The sequence below is a fragment of the Saimiri boliviensis genome, chromosome 4, assembly GCF_048565385.1.
Source record: "Saimiri boliviensis isolate mSaiBol1 chromosome 4, mSaiBol1.pri, whole genome shotgun sequence".
NCBI classification, from domain to species: Eukaryota; Metazoa; Chordata; class Mammalia; order Primates; family Cebidae; genus Saimiri; species Saimiri boliviensis.
This window is the reverse complement of record NC_133452.1, coordinates 31,438,472-31,455,422: the sequence shown is the minus strand read 5'-3', so window position 1 is coordinate 31,455,422 and position 16,951 is coordinate 31,438,472. Positions and strand designations below refer to the sequence as shown.

At 40.5% G+C, this 16,951-nt stretch overlaps 1 protein-coding gene across 1 annotated transcript; it reads left to right on the top strand.

Annotated features, from left to right (window-relative positions):
• Positions 1-7,717: 7,717 nt before the first annotated feature.
• SMIM28 (small integral membrane protein 28) lies at positions 7,718-13,281 on the top strand. The gene is made up of 2 exons (XM_039465349.2): positions 7,718-7,990; positions 12,934-13,281. The coding sequence occupies exons 1-2, from the start codon at positions 7,880-7,882 to the stop codon at positions 13,279-13,281; spliced, it is 459 nt and encodes a 152-aa protein (XP_039321283.1). The 5' UTR covers positions 7,718-7,879.
• Positions 13,282-16,951: the final 3,670 nt, after the last annotated feature.

Sequence of the window (16,951 nt, the reverse complement as noted above, 5' to 3'; positions counted from 1 at the left end):
AAGAGAAGGAGAAGGAAGGAAAAATAAAGAAAGAAACGTAAATGAATAATATAACATTTGGCCCCAGGAGCTCGACCAGCCTGGACAACACAGGGAGGCTGTGTCTCTACTCAAAATTTTAAAAATTAGCCAGGTATGGAGGCATGTGCCTGTGGTCCCAGCTACTCAAGAGGCTGAGGTGGGAGGATGGCCTGAGCCCAGGAGACTGAGCCTGCATGATCCCATTACTGCACTCCAGTTTGGGCATCAGAGCAAGACCCTGCCTCAAAAAATAATAAATATTTGTCGATTTAGGTAATAAATAATGGTATTCCTTCACCCTTTGTAACCCATTCCCTGTCATCTACTTTAATAAAGAAAATACGCTAGACAAATTACATGAGAATTTTAAATATGTCCATCTACCATTTTCTGTTTTAAATTTAAGAATACCATTTTAACAACCAAACATTTGTGATCATTATTTTCAATATACCTATATTTTTCCTTAATTCCAGATGAAGAGAAACTAAAGGACAAATATTTGAAAATACCCTAGTTTATTACCAGAGAACACCATATACTTAGAAGTTTCCTGATCCTTGATTTTTTTGGAAGAATTTAGATCTTAAAACAGATTTCTCCATTTTAGATAGAAGTCAGAGAACAGTCGACTGATGAAGACGGTGAAATAATCAGAAAAAGACACAGGGAAATTTCTAGTGTGACAGAAATGCTTTATATCTTCTTTTAGGTGGCAATTACAAGCATGAATAAAACTGTCAAAATTCATCAAACCGAACACAGAAGATCTTTGCCTTGTATTTTAGGTTAAGTATTCCTTCACAGACAAAAAAACTTTAAATCTTCTGTTCAAACCTCCAATTTCATAGATGATGCCTACATTTTTCCAAAGTAAACTTTATATCAATCATTTCTCTTTTTTCATCATCATTCTTGCTCTGTTTTTAAAAAACCACTTATCGTCCTCTTTCAGTCCACACTGCCAGTGGATTCACTCAAACTCTTTGTCGCTTTCCTTCTAGATTATCATGGCCAAAGTTTAACGAAAACAGAGACCAGATCTATGACCCTTAGATGAACCCAGGTCTCCATGGAAGTCTGATTCAGGAAGGGTGATTAGTCACAGCACTGCTTGCATTCTATTGATTAGTTTTTCTGTCAACCTAATCAAATATAAGCTTATTTAATTCTTGTAACCGCATCTTGAGACAGTATAATGACCAGTTTACTAAAATTCAACTGCATTTGCTAATTTGGAAATTGAATGTAAGGGGAAAAAGCTACCTTTTTATAGTCATCTGGTTTACTAGAATCATTTCTGACCATTAGATTTCTGGGGCTTTTTCTCCATTTTTGGCCCAGAAGGTGAAATGTGTAACAGAACTGAAGAAGGGAATTAAATAATAGTAAATAGTAAAAACAAAACCTTGTAATTTGTAGTTGCTACATAATAAAGAAAATTTTACCATGTTGTGTGTTGTTTATTATAAAACCTAAACCCCAGCTCTGCTTAGAATTAACTAACTCCCTGCAAAACCTACCTTATCTGTTCTCCCCACATTCTCAGCAAAGTTGCCAGGCATCTCAAGACTCCCGTTTTTCTTGCCGACCAGCCGAAGGTCACAGGGCAAGGTAACACTCAAATAATGTACAATGCACTTCTCAAAATGCTATTTTTCAAATGTAACGTACATCACAAAACATGCTACAAATTAATGAACTGTTCTTTGTTCTGGCTTCTGTAAACCTGTTAGCTGCTAAGTCATCCTGAATGTATAAAAAGTACCCCATCTTCTTTCTCCTTTGCTCAGCTTTGGGATGCTAATCTGCTGAGCCTGTGGCCACCTTAATAAAATCCTCCTGTTTCACCTATTGGTCTCTCTAGTCTCCTAAATATTCTCCAACACAACGACAAACAAACTTTCCTCCATCCAACTTATCCACAACCAATAAGAGCAAAAGACGTAGATGTCTCAGTAGTTCTTGAAAACATGATAGTAAATCAACTGTGTTGAGTTCAAGGAAATTAAGAAGAAAAAAAAGAAAAAAAAAATCAGAGCAGCCAAATGGATGAAAACTTCAACTGGTTTTCAAAAAAGAAGTAAAAGAATTCAGTAGAAAATATAAATACTATTCTATTCTCGGCTCTGAAATACCTGAAGAAGTTTTATAGATAGCTAATATGATCTTCAGATTCGTTGCAGTCAGTGTTTGTAATTAACATCAGGCTATAAAACTTCTGAACAGGAGAATGTGAGATGGTTAAAAACTCATGGAAGTAAAAGGAAGTGTTCTGCCTTTTAGTGTGAAAAATAAATAATTTGTGAAAAATAGAGAAATGAGCACATGCTGTGGAGATCTTAAAAAAAGACTGTGATCTCTAAAAGTCTACAGATTTTAGAATTGAAATACAACAGCTTTCTGGAATTGAAACATGACAGCATTTCCGTAAGTCGTCATACCAGGTAAAGGCTATTGGCTCTGTAGGCTAAGCCTGTCTTGATAAGCTGTAAGTCACAGCAGAGGAGATCACTGTCTCATGCCACTCCTCAGTGCGTTTTTTTGTAGTTCAGCTAACAGTCTCCTAATTTACTTTTGAAATATCTCAAAGCTGATTCACATAGGTCTGTAATACTAGATGAACCAACAGTGATCCATTCTAATTCAGGTGGAGGGCAGGAAATTACAGAGTATCACCACAGGGTGGCTTTCATCCAGTTCTTCAAAGATAGGCAAATCTGAGAACGATTATGTCTTGCTTATGCAACACATATTCATAGAAAAATTACAAAATATAGATGCTCAGAAATAAAATCCATAGTCCAATGGAAAACAACCCCTAATTTCACCACTTAGAAAACAATGCCACTGTTAACACTTTTTTTCTATATGCAGAGATATGCAAATTTATAATAAACATGCAGTTCTCTCTCTCTCTCTCTCTCTCTCTCTCTCTCTCTTTCTCTCTGTGTGTGTGTGTGTGTGTGTGTGTGTGTGTGTGTGTGTGTGTATACAGATGGGATCTCACTATGTTGCTCAGGCTGGTCTCAAACTCCTGGCCTCAAGTGGTCCTCCTGCCTCCATCTCCCAAAGTGCTGGGGGTTATAGCTATGAGCTACCACACCTGGCCCAAACATGCAGTTTCCTGACACATTCCTTATAATATGTTGTGAACATGTTTCCATCGTTCTGGTATTTGCTTTCAGGAGATAATATATCTTTATATGTTTATATCTTATTAATCAAATGTCATTTTGTAGACATTTTCCTTTCCATCGTTTGTTAGTATGGACATTTAAGATGTGTTACAACGTATTTCAACAACGTATATCTTTGAGTACTTAGATTATATAATTTTGAATATTCATCAGATTGTTGTTATTTTGAGATGTGATCTTGCTCTGTAGCCCAGGCTGGAGTGCAGTGGCATGATCTCTGCTCACTGCAGCCTCTGCCTCCTGGGTTCATGCTATTCTCTTGCCTCAGCCTCCCAAGTAGCTGGGACTATAGGTAAGTGCCACCGTGCCTGACAAATTTTTGTATTTTTAGTAGAGACAGGATTTTACCATGTTTGCCGAACTCCTGACCTCATGATCTGTCCACCTCGGCCTTCCAAAGTGCTGGGATCACAGGCGTGAGCCACTGTGCCTGGCCCATCAGGTTATTTTTTAAGAGGGATCCCTAGGACTGGAATTGCTGAGGGCCAACACCATGTTCTCTTTTCTGTGATCCATTAACTTGTTCTGAGTATGCCACCTTCTTCATGACATGCCACTGTCCAGCTACTATTTGTTTTCTCTGCTCCACTTTCAAACAGAATAACCCTAGGTTTTTAAAGAATCTCCGGGCCGGGCGCGGTGTCTCAAGCCTGTAATCCCAGCACTTTGGGAGGCCGAGGTGGGTGGATCACGAGGTCAAGAGATCGAGACCATCCTGGTCAACATGGTGAAACCCCGTCTCTACTAAAAATACAAAAAATTAGCTGGGCATGGTGGCACGTGCCTGTAATCCCAGCTACTCAGGAGGCTGAGGCAGGAGAATTGCCTGAACCCTGGAGGCAAAGGTTGCGGTGAGCCGAGATCGCGCCATTGCACTCCAGCCTGGGTAACAAGAGTGAAACTCCGCCTCAAAAAAAAAAAAAAAAAAAAAGAATCTCCAATTCTTCTTTTTTCTCTCTCAAAACCATTCTAATCAGGCTTTTCCTCCCGACACTCCATCAAAACTCCTCTTGTCCAAATTACCAACGATCATGCCCCTCCATATATATGCATACACACATTGTGTTAAATCCAGTACTAAATGTCATTCATGTTACTTGATCAGACAGTATCTTTTGAGACAGACGATCATTTTCCCCCTTCCAGAAACATTTTCTCACTTGGATTCCAGGACACCACGCACTCTTGGTTTCCTTTCAGCTCACTGGACACTCACTCTGCCTTCTCATCCTATTGACCCACATTCTATGGGTGATCTCTAGCTTTAAAAACCATCTCCTTGCCAATAAGTTCCAACTAGTGTCTCCTGTCTAGTCCTCACCCTTAAACTAAAACACAAGTATCCAAACTCACACACACTGAAAACTTACCATATCTAGAACCAACTCCTGATCTTTATTCCTCCTGCTTTAAAAAACAAAACCCCAGTCTTTCAATTGTCTGTAAATAACAATGGCCATCCCTGCAGCTGCTCAAGCCTAAGACCTTGGAATTCTTCCAAATCATTCTTTATACCACCTTCAGTTCAAGATATCATGTTGTCTCTATCCCTAAAACATATTTAGAATCTAGACTCTTGCCTCCTTTTATGAAGGATATTTTTTTGACTCCTTTGCAGGACTCACGACAGGGGTCCCCCATTTACTCAGCCCACCCTGTTTGACCCCTCATGAGAGGAAGCATGTAGGCAAGCGAGTGTGGGAACTGGCCAACCGCTTTAGAGCCAGCCGGAGCAAACCTCAAGGCCCCAGAGGGCATATCGCAGGGCTCTCTTAGCTCCACCATCTGCAGACAGCAGTGTGTTGTCAGCTCAGTGGACCCTTTGCCTTGTCACATGGGGTGGCTGCCCTTTACCAGTGAGGACAAAGGGTCAGTGTGACACTTGGTGGGTCCCAAATTCTTGTCTGGTGCCCAAAAAGAATGAGGTGATGCAGACCAGTTGAAGGATGGGGAATGTGGAGAATTTTATTGAGCAATAAAAGGGGTTCTCAATGAAGAGAGGAGCTAGAAAGGTGATAGGAAGGGCAGGTCACTCTCCCCTGAAGTCAGGTTGACCCTCTCCAACATTCAGCTGTTATCTCTGAAGTCAAGTCACCTCTCAATGTCCAGCTGCTTCTCCTCTAATGTCCAGTTGCTTCTCCTCTCTACTGGCTGAGTGTGGGGTCTTTATAGGCACAGGATGGTGGGGCAGCAGGCCATAGGTAGTTTTGGAAAAGGCAACATTTGATTGGTAAAAAGACATTATTCAGAAAGAATCAATCAGGAGAGAGTGGGCAAACAGGGATAGAAATTCTCCCTTTGAGCCATGGGTTTCAGGTTTTTTGGGTTGAAGGCTGGACTCTGCGAGGGACCTGCCCCTACCTGCCTAGAGTTTCTCTGCCTCCTGTCTCTATCACTTTTATTGCTTCTACTCTGGGGTCCGGTATTTCTTTCCTGAATTATTAACAGCCCCTAACTAGTCTCCCTGTGTTTGCCCTTAATCCCTACCTAGTTACCACACAGAGGCTGAGTGATCCTTTTAAAATGGAAGTCAGATCTTAGCACTCCTCTGCTCAAAACTCTGTATAGTTCCTTCGTTTGACTTAGAGTAAAAGCCAAAATTCTCCCAATGCTCTATAAACCCTGAACTTAATGCTACCCTTTGACCTCCCCACGGATCTGATTTCATCCACTACTTTTTTTCTCCTAGTTCACTGCTCCGGTCACTCAGACCTACTAGCCATTTGATGAAGGAACCAGACATATGCCTGCCTCAGGGCCTTTGCACTGGCTGTCCCCTTGGTCTACAATGTTTTCTCACCCACCATCTTCATAGCTCAGTCCCTTGCTGCCTTCAGGTCTTTGCTCAAATACCATTTTCCCTCTGAGGTCCTAAGTGATGTCCTCTTTTCAAAGTGCTTCCTCCCTTCAGTATTTACCGTACATTCTCTGCTTTTTTCCCCCACAACATTTCTCTCCCTCAATACTTTATTTGTGCAATTGGTTGTTTTTTGGACCCCCAAAATGTATTCATAAATGTAGGAATTTCCTCTAATTTATTCAATACTGGAGAGTCAATGTTTCAGATACATATATAATGCTTTTAATCCAGGACTCCAATTTGCTTCTCAGGAAATGAAGGTTTAGTGTTTAAATAAGTAGGCAAGGCAGAGAAGGATGGCTAATGCTGGGGCCACAGTATTGACAGAACCACTGAAATGCAGGAAGGCAAATGGTGCCCTGGATACCTGGTGTTTCTGATGTATCAAGGGTGGGATACAGGATCTATTTAAAACAGGAACACAGAAATGGAACAAGGCAATATTTCAATGGAAAGCACAAAATCAGCTTCCTCCACAATAAGAAAGATGATGATGAAATGAAGAGTTCCACACGAGGATGCTGACTGAGGTACTGCGACACTTACTGAAAACTTTTACCACAAAAGAAAAGTTGGACAAAGTACTAAATTCTGCCTGGGAGGGCAGCTGCTGTCTTTGAAAAGGTAACGAAGTCTATGGCTGCACCACTCTGAACGTACTGGATCTCGTCTGAAAAGGTAATGAAAACTATGGAGTCTCCCAAGAAAATTACACATATCTAAAAAGTCTGGAGAGTTGACTACCTCCTGAAACTTATTCATGAACCACCATGGACCAGTCACTGAGAATCTCCATCAAGATTAAAAAAAGAATCCTGGTTAAGAAATAATATTTCAGCATGACAATCATTTGTACAGAAATGATGCTTAGGTAAGGATGTGGATGGTTGTAATATTGAGTGCTAACATTTTGCATAGATCTTTTTTTCTTTTTAAATTGCCCAGACTATTCTCCATAACAATTGCATAAATCTTTGAAGCTGAAGTTTATCCCACTAAGAAAGAGCATTCAACCACCATATCTTAAATGTTAAATAATATGTATAATCAAGCATCTCAAAGTCAACTCAGTGAACATTCAAATTGAAAGCTCCTTGCTTTAAGCTTGATATCAATAATGTTATGAAGTTCACAAGATAATCAGAAGGAATACCATTTAGGTACTGATAATTTGATTTTTTAAAACAATAGAAATCGGCAAACATTCCATCCAAACAATCTAAGCTATGGTCTCTCTTCTGTACAACTTTATCATTAGGCATCTTTCATCTGAATAATTCAGTAAAATATTCATAATGAATCTTTGCTTTTCTACCAGATAGCCCTTCTCTCTGTACCACAGAGTCCATAAATAATTAGAGGGAAATTCAGCTTGAGTAGCTTTCCTTGGTCAGTTACGTCTCTAGAGAGAGGTGTGTGTAAGAAAAGGAAAAGGGTCTTATTTACATGCTAAATCATAGGCAGCTCTTTATTCACTGAGGCCATTCTTTACACTGTAGTAATGCTGGTGCAGAAAATGCCCTTGCCTGAAATCTATTTTATATCTGATACCTGATGCCAACCCCTATAATAATAAAGGCCACAGACACAAATCCAGAGACACCGAATCTAAATGCAGTCAGTCCTGGGAGGTCGCTCCGGTTGGTTTCTTTTCCCTGTTGCCACTCATCAGAGGACAAGTTTACCAACAGCCATCAGCCAAGCACATCCAAATTGGATCCAGGCCAAGAGCAGGCAGCACTGTTGAAATCTGGGCAGCAAGGTGGAAGGGTAGCCGGGGCACCAGCTGGATGAAAACATGCGGGGACTGCTGGGCAGCAGCTGGAAGAAGTTTGGACATGCTGGCCGGGGAACATACGAGTGGTTAACCAGCGAGCCCAGCCTGCCTCTCCTGGAGACCCAGCTGCAGGTCTGTACTTACGACTTTAGTCTTTTCTTCCCAAAGCATCTTCATCCATTTTAAAATCAACAATACCAATGGTTTTAGGATCTTAAAACGGAGTAGCAGTATTTTGCCTTACATCTCTACCAAAAATATGAATTCACTGATTGGCATGGTCTAAAGGGAATAACGTGAAAGTTGTATTTTTTTTGGACAAGGGTACATTCAAATAAAACTTGGCACAACTGTCAAAGAACGTCTGAAACTAGGAGTCAACAGAGGTGCTCCAACAGAAATGCTTCAGTGTTACCACTTTGTTCTTTGCTCAGTAAGCAATATCTACGTATACAAAAACAGGAGCCTCTCTGGTCCTGGCTGTGTATTAACCACTATTTTTAAGTGTTAGCAGAAACCCTGCATCTTATTTCAGGTAGGACAGCAGGGGGTTAAAGACATTTTGTCTCTCACTAAGAAATACAGCAGCTGCTTTGCTTTGTCTGATAAATCGGTGTAGTATCCATCGGAAGCAGCATTAAGGACAAAGATTCTAAAACCTAAGAATTAACTTTATAAACAAAGGAGAAAGGAGTGACGCTGTTGGCAACACGAGAAAGAAGAAAATCAAACTATTCTCTTGCTTTCTGGAAAGCCAACTGGTGAGATTCATCTTTAAGTTCTCCAAAACCACATTTTACAGAAAAAAATACAAAAATACATATTGAGATATATAACTCAATATCCTTTAACTTACACCTTTAGTTATGGATATCAATATATATTGGATATATACTGAGATATTGAGATATATATCTCTATTCTTTAGTACTTACACCTTTAATTGGATATTTCTTTAAAATATTCCCTGAACAACAAATCCCTTTAGCCAATATATACATCAGAAAAACATTAAAAGTTAAGAAACAACTTTGAGGCTGGTGACCAAATTAGGATATTTGACTAAAAAAGACATCCTTTCCACATTAAAAAATAATTCGACAAGTTTAAGCCATATACCATAAATAATTAAATAAGCAAATTAAGGATACTATAATAAATTTGTCTGATAGCTCTGGGCCTCTCTTAACTGGAAAAGTTTTTCTTCTCCAGAAATCGTCCTAGTTTACAGTATAATAGTCTTCTAATGCCACTTTGTATGTGGACAAATTTAACTCAACCAATGGCAGCACTGATTACAACAGGGACCATGGGATTTTTCCTTTCCTAAATGTTTGCAACTAGTATTGAGAATAGCTTAAGTATCATAATTATAAACAAAGGATCTATTACATAAAACCTTTCAGGTAGAACATTAAATCTGTCTATATTCTATGCATACTGACTTTCTAGGATATGAAAGAGACTTTATCATATCCTAGATGAGTAGACGGCCACATCTAGAATTGGTGGCCACAACTGATCAGAAACAGTTATCATCCATACTACTGACAGAGAATGAAACAATTATTGATAGTGAATGAAATAAAAATAGATTATGAAAAATGGTCCATGCTTAGCAGGGTTGAAGTAGTATAAGAGGTAATAGCCAAAGCTATTATTTATTAAGCTAGCATAAGCTATTAGGCTATTATTAAGCATTAAAAATGGGAAAAGATTTTTCAGTGACTCATCTAGAGAGAAAAAACAAATTATAGTTAAAAAGGTTTTACTCCTGTAATCCCAGCTACTCAGGAGGCTGAGGCAGGAGAATTGCCTGAACCCAGGAGGCGGAGGTTGCGGTGAGCCCAGATCGTGCCATTGCACTCCAGCCTGGGTAACAAGAGTGAAACTCTGTCTCAAAAAAAAAAAAAAAAAAAAAAGGTTTTACTCCAACTTCATTTCTTAATAATTGTAGCAAATCTGTGAGTTCATCTACTCTTATAGTTTTTGTAATCAGTCTTTATTATGTCACAACAGATTTTGAGTTAATAATTCTGATATCAAATTAGATTTTATGTAAAAAAAGAAGGAATTTATAGTTTAGAAATTTAACAATCCCATACATAAAATATAAAAGATTTTTTTTCTGAAAATACATATTCATTAAAATATAAATTTAGTTATGCCAGATCTTATTTTCTGGCCTTACCAACAAATTTCTAGATTTCTCTGGTTTTCTAGCCTTACCAATAAATTTCTAGATTTCTCTTAATATCTTTAATATTTTAGGTATCATAAACTTGACTGCTCGAGTCACTGAGACATAAATATATAAGTACCATCGCCAAGTACTTTACACACTTTACTTTATTTAACTCTCATGCTAACCTCTGATAACAGATGTTATTAATTCCATTTTATAGAGGAGACAGTCTAGGCCCAGAGAAGGCAAGTGAATGGTCCATAGTCACGCAGGTGTTAGAACGTCACAGGAATTCAAACACAGAGCTGTCAACCCCCAATGATGATGCTCTGCTTCTCAAGAACACCTTTTATTTTTATGCTCTTTAAGCTAAAATATCTTGATTCATATCTTACCAAGGACAAAATATCTAGAAATACAAATATTAAATAAGCCATCTAATTTTGAGTCAAACCCACACACATAATTGTAAGGTCTTTAGGGAATGACAAACATTATACAAACATCTAATATTATAAAATGCAAGCTAGATAAACCAGTCTCCTAAGAGGTCATGACCAGCAAAACATGTGTCCTTTCCACCAAAATCAAGGAGTGAATGTCATCTCTCATAGTTTTAACTATTAGGTTTTCTTTTTCTTTCTTTCTTTTTTTTTTTTTTTTTTTTTTTGAGACAGAGTCTTGCTCTGTCGCTGAGGCTGGTGGAGTTAAGTGTCACAATCTTGGCTCACTGCATCCTCCACCTCCTGGGTTCAAGTGATTCTCCTGCCTCAGCCTCCCAATCTCCTGCCTCAGCCTCCCAATCTCCTGCCTCAGCCTCCAGAGTAGCTAGGATTACAGGTGCCCACCACCACACCCAGCTAATTTTTTTTGTATTTTTAGTAGAGACGGGGTTTCACAATGTTGGCCAGGCTGGTTTTGAACTCCTGACCTCAAATGATCCTCCTGCCTTGGCCTCCCAAAGTCCTAAAATACTGGGATTACAGGCATGAGCCATTGCACCTGGCCTAGGTTTTCTTTTAAATAAGAGATAAAGAACTTAATATTCTTTTTTTTTTTTTTCTGGAGACGGAGTTTCGCTCGTTAGCCAGGCTGGAGTGCGATGGCGTGATCTCGGCTCACTGCAACCTCTGCCTCCTGGGTTCAGCCAATTCTCCTGCCTCAGCCTTCTGAGTAGCTGGGATTACGGGCACATGCCACTATGCTCAGCTAATTTTTGTATTTTTAGTAGAGACAGGGTTTCACCATGTTGACCAGGATGACCTCGATCTCTTGACCTAGTGATCCACCCGCCTCGGCCTCCCAAAGTGCTGGGATTACAGGCTTGAGCCACCGCGCCCGGCCTAGAACTTAATATTCTTATTGCTTATTTTTTAAATGATTACAAGGCTTTAAATATATTTTCTTTTCCTCCATGGTAGATACTAACATTTACACTTGTTACTACATGCTTTATAAAAGAAACTTTTTAATACTTCATTATTTTTTAGTTGCCTTATTAAAGGCAGTCTCTGTGCAATTAGGAACAGTATTTTTTAAAACATTGCTTTCCTAACTTGCTGCTGAAGCATCATTTCTCGCCTATTGTATTATTTATGCCATCGGGAACCATCATTATTTCTGTGAGCTAATATAAAATCACTACCTTTTAGGTTGCACAAGAATTTATCTGTAATTCTTATTCTTTGTCATTAAAAAGGTAAAAATGTTTTCATATTTATCCTACAAATATTACAAAAACAAATTTAAGGCCGGGTGCAGTGGCTCACGCCTGTAATCCTAGCACTTTGGGAGGCCAAGGCATGTAGATCTCTTGAGGTCAGGGGTTCAAAACCAATCTGGCCAACAGCATGAAATCCTGTCTCTACTAAAAATACAAAAAAATTAGCCAGGTGAGGTGGCAGATGCCTGTAGTCCCACCTACTCAGGAGGTTGAGGCAGGAGAATCACTTGAACCTGGAAGGCAGAAGTTGCAGTGAGCAGAGATAGTACCATTGCACTCCAGCCTGGGCAACAAGAGCAAAATTCCACCTCAAAAAAAAAAAGACCAAAACACGAATTTAAAGAATTTTTTAAAATCTCATTCATCATAAGCACCAGCTATCAAATCCAGTTACTTACATTTGACATGCATGTAATATTTACATGTGATATGAATACATAATGAGATTTTGTTCCAGAATTAAAGAACTTAAGTGAGTCCCACATGATTCGTTGGTGGCAATAAATCATAATTAGTCTCATTCAAGAAAATGAACAGCAGACCTACAAACTAAAATTTATTTCAATAATTTTACTTTCGTGGAAATTTTCTAAGATCTCATCAACGTATACTTTCTGACATTCTGAATTTACACTTTGTGTAAATTAACGCCATTTCAATAGGCTCAAGCTCACTCTCATTCATAAGTAAATGAGAGTGATTTTTAGAGTGAGTAATAATGTTAAGAAGAATGAAAGATGAGAAGGAACTTCAGGGCCTTAGAAATGCAAGACCTTGGCCAGGTGTGGTGGCTCACACCTGTAATCCCAGTACTTTGAGAGGCCAAGGCGGGCAGATCACTTGAGGTCAGGAGTTCGACACCAGCCTGGCCAACATGGCAAAACCCTGCCTCAACTAAAAATACAAAACTTAGGCAGGCATAGTGGCACGTCTGTAATCCCAGCTACACTGGAGGCTGAGGCAGGAGAATCGCCTGAACCCGGGGGGTGGAGGTTGCAGTGAGCCAAGACCATGCCACTGCATGCCAGCCTACAAGACGGGAGCGAGACTCCATCTCAAAAATAAAAATAAAAGACTCTGTCTCAAGAAAAGGAAAAATAAAGAAAGAAAAGAAATGTGAGGCCTTCTTTCCGCATCTCCTAACTGGGCTTCCTTCCCTAACTCCAGGGCACGCAGCGGGTGAGCTCCACCCAGGAGGATGTGGAGCCCTTCCTGTGCATCCTTCTGCCGGCCACTGTCCTGCTCTTCTTGGCCTTTCTGCTGTTGTTCCTGTACCGCCGCTGCAAGTCCCCGCAACCCCAGGGGCAGGTGTTCAGCGTTGACCTACCAGAGCACCCAGCGGCAGGAGAGGTCACAGACCTGCTGCCTGGCCTGGCCTGGAGCAGTGAGGACTTCCAATACGCCCCGCTGCCCCCAGAGGCCACCCTCCCCTCCCAGTGCTCACCACCCTCCTACGAAGAGGCCACCAGAAATCCTCCCGGGGAAGAGGCCCGGGGATGCAGCCCTTCAGTATGAAGAGGGCTCACCCGGACTGGAAGTGCGAAAGTACACTGCTCTTGGAGATCACGTAGCACATAACTCTCCACCTTTAATAGAGCGCCCATGAGAAGAGGAAGAAGGGCCCTAGACCCAAGAAGCTGCCATTCATTGGCCAACCTCTGCCAATGGGGCACTTCAGGCTGGGGGCAAAGCTTGCAAAATGCCAATCTAGTTAACCTATTTTCACATTCTTTAGGGAAAAGTTCCACAGGTTCTTCTAAAGATGACCGCACTCTCCTAAAATGTGTAACCCTCCTGAGAAAAAAAGAAAAAGTTCTATGTGAATTGAGAAAAAAAAAAAAAAAAACAAAAAAAACACAAAAAACAACTGAATTACTAATGAGCATAGGAATGGGTTCTGAAGGGCATGAAAAAAAAAATTCCGGACCAGCCAAAGGTAACCACTTTTGCCACCAAATAGAACTTTCCTCCCCATTCCAGTTTTTCAGGGTTTCATGGTTTGTTTCACTTCTGTATGGAATGCTCCTAGATACACAGAGAGTTCTAGAAGGAGTAAAAGACATCTCTAAAGCTGCAGGGGATAGTTGTATGTTTTAAATAACAGTGAAGTATATTACAATATTAGCAATGAAAGTATAGAGATTTGCAAACATTTTAGTTAAAAAATAAAAAATAATAATAAAGCTGTCCAAAGTGATCTCCTTTGTTATTGCTTATTTGCCTTGTCTTCTGATTTGCTTATTTGGGTTATCAAAAAACGCTTGCTTATTTGTCTTCTGATTTGCTTCCTCGAATGGGTGAGGGATGTGGCTTAGTGACATGGGAATGTCTCACACTAGGCTATGATGGGTCATCTGACAGTGCTGTGGCGAAAGACAGCACTGCCTCTACAACATATCACCTTCTTAGACATCACTCTTACTATCTTACTATCTAACACAACCATAAAATAAGTGGAGCTATAGCACTGCGTCTGTAGGCTTCACCAATCAACAATGACAGTAGAAATCAGATTGACATTAGAAAGGAAAGGTCAATATTTTGGATCACATGGTAAAGAAAAAAAACATTAGGGCAGGGAGCAGTGGCTCCCACCTATAATCCCAGCACTTTGGGAGGCTGAGGTGGGTGGATCACGAGGTCAGGAGATGAAGACCATCCTGGCCAACATGTTGAAACTAAAAATACAAAAAAATTAGCTGGGCATGGTGGCACACGCTTGTAGTCCCAGCTACTCAGGAGGCTGAGGCAGGAGAATTGCTTGAACCCAGGAGGCGGAGATTACAGTGAGCCGAGATCGCGCCACTGCACTCCAGCCTAGGCGACAGACAGTGCAAGACTTCATCTCAAAAAAAGAAAAAACATTAGTTCCCACAGGGACCTTATAGCCACATAGTTCAAATTCTTGCTTTATAGACATCAAAACTAGAGCTTAGAGAGGTTAAGTGACTTGTCCAATGTTAACATGCCTCATAAGAGGCAGAGCCAAGACCAGAAGCTTCTCTGTCCTAGGCAGAAGCAGCTTCCACTGTGCCAGATGTTCTCCCAAGAAAATTGCAAAGGTAGAATTTCAGCCCATGCTGAGGGATCAGGGCTCTCAGAAGGATAAGTACAGTTGAGTGTGGAATTGATATTGATATAAGATCTCCCTCTGTAATTTTTTTTTTATAGCGTCTTGCTCTGTCACCAAGGCTAGGGTGCAGTGGCACAAATATGGCTAACTGCTGCCTCAACCTCCGGGGCTCAAGCGATCCTCCCATTTCAGCCCCCTGAGAGGCTAGGACCATAGGTATACACCACCACACCCAGTTAATTTTTTATTTTTCATAGAGACAGGATCCTGCCATCTTGCCCAGGCTAGTCTTGAAATCTTAGGCTCAAGCTGTCCTCCCATCTCAGTCTCCCAAAGTGCTAGGATTATAGGTATGAGCCACTACGCCTGGCCTTCTCAGTGATTTTTTTCAAATAAGGAGTCATAGGTGGGTATTACCACTTGGGAGGTACATCAAAATAGCCATGGAGGTGACAAGGGAAAGCAGGAAATGACATGTATAGTCTTAAACTCTTATTCAATGCTAGAATATTTCTGAAAACAATTTTTATTATTTTCACAATGCAAAAATCAAAAGTAGACATTGTTTAATGGTTCAAAATGAACAAATAATGGTGCCTTTAAAAAAAATCATTTTTAGGCCAGGCACAGTGGCTCATACCTGTAATCCTGGCATTTGGGGAGGCTGAGGCAGGAGGATCTCCTGCCTGGGCAACATAGTGAGACACCATTTCTACAAAAAAAAAAAAAAATTAGCTGGGTGTGGTGGTGCATGCCTATGGTCTCCCCTACTTGGGAGGCTGAGGCAGGAGGATTGCTTGGGCACAAGATGTTGAGGCTGCAGTGAGCTGTGCTCATGTCATTGCACTCCACTGTGGGTGACAGAGCTAGACCTTGTCTCAAAAAAAAAATGTCATTGTAGCATGAACATTTTTCTATTGATATGCAGTATAGTAAAGGTTAAAATGACAAAGTAGGCAAAAATAGAATACTTTTAAAAAATGTAACCCCATAGAAATAATAGCTGTGGTTTTGAAGACTAAAGCAAAATATTATTTATTTATGTGAAAAATCAATAGGTTTTCTTTTAGGGAAATTGTACTGAGCAATTCCCTAGTGTTCTTTATAGGAAATAAAGAGAAATTCAAGAAGCTCAGCATGGAGTCTTCTTCAGATTTTTTATTTTTTATTTATTTTTTTAGATGGAGCCTTGCTCTGTCACCTAGGCTGGAGTGCAGTGGTGTAAGGTGGGCTCATTGCAACTTCTGCCTCCCGGGTTCAAGTGATTATCATGCCTCACCCTCACAAGTAGCTGGAATTACAGGCCCGTGCCACCAAGCCTGGCTACTTTTTGTACTTTTATTAGGGACAAGGTTTCACTATGTTGGCCAGGCTGGTCTCAAACTCCTGACCTGACTGCCCACCTCAGCCTCCCAACGTGCTGGGATTACAGGTGGGAACCATCATGCCTGGCCCACAGTTCTCTTTTTAATCCGAAGAATCTAGCTCTGTGAGAAACCCAGTTGATTCCTTCCCAATTGCTATTCTTCCTTTCTCCTTCCTCACAGAACCCTAATTTGGTTCTGGGATCCTGAGACTACCTGCTTAAAGCAGGCTGGGCCCTTCTAAAACCCAGAGGGTGCATCCTGACATTTCATTAGGAGATCTTAATTCATTCACCAGGGACTGATTTGGTCTTTGGGACCTAAGGGGAGATCTACAAGGGAGGAAGGGCTCATTCTAGAAGTCTGCCTCACTATTAAAAATAAACACATGGAAAGAACACCCCTGCTCTCTGCTGGATGTTATGCATCTGTATGTGATGACGTTGCACAGCAGCTGAACTAACCCCAGAGCTGTCTGTATTTCAATAATAGGATACCTTTCATACTGTTTTCTTATTTTTGTTTTTGTTTTTTGAGACAAGGCCTTAGGCTGTCTGCCAGGTTGGAGTACAAAGGCGTAATCCTGGTTCAGTGCAGCTTCTACCTGCTGGGCTCAAGCCATCCTCTGGCCTCAGCTCACTGACCAGTTGGGACTACAGGCATGCACCACCACACCTAGCTAATTTTTGTATTTTTTGTAGAGACAGGGTTTTGCCATGCCCAGACTGGTCTGGAACAGCTGGGCTCA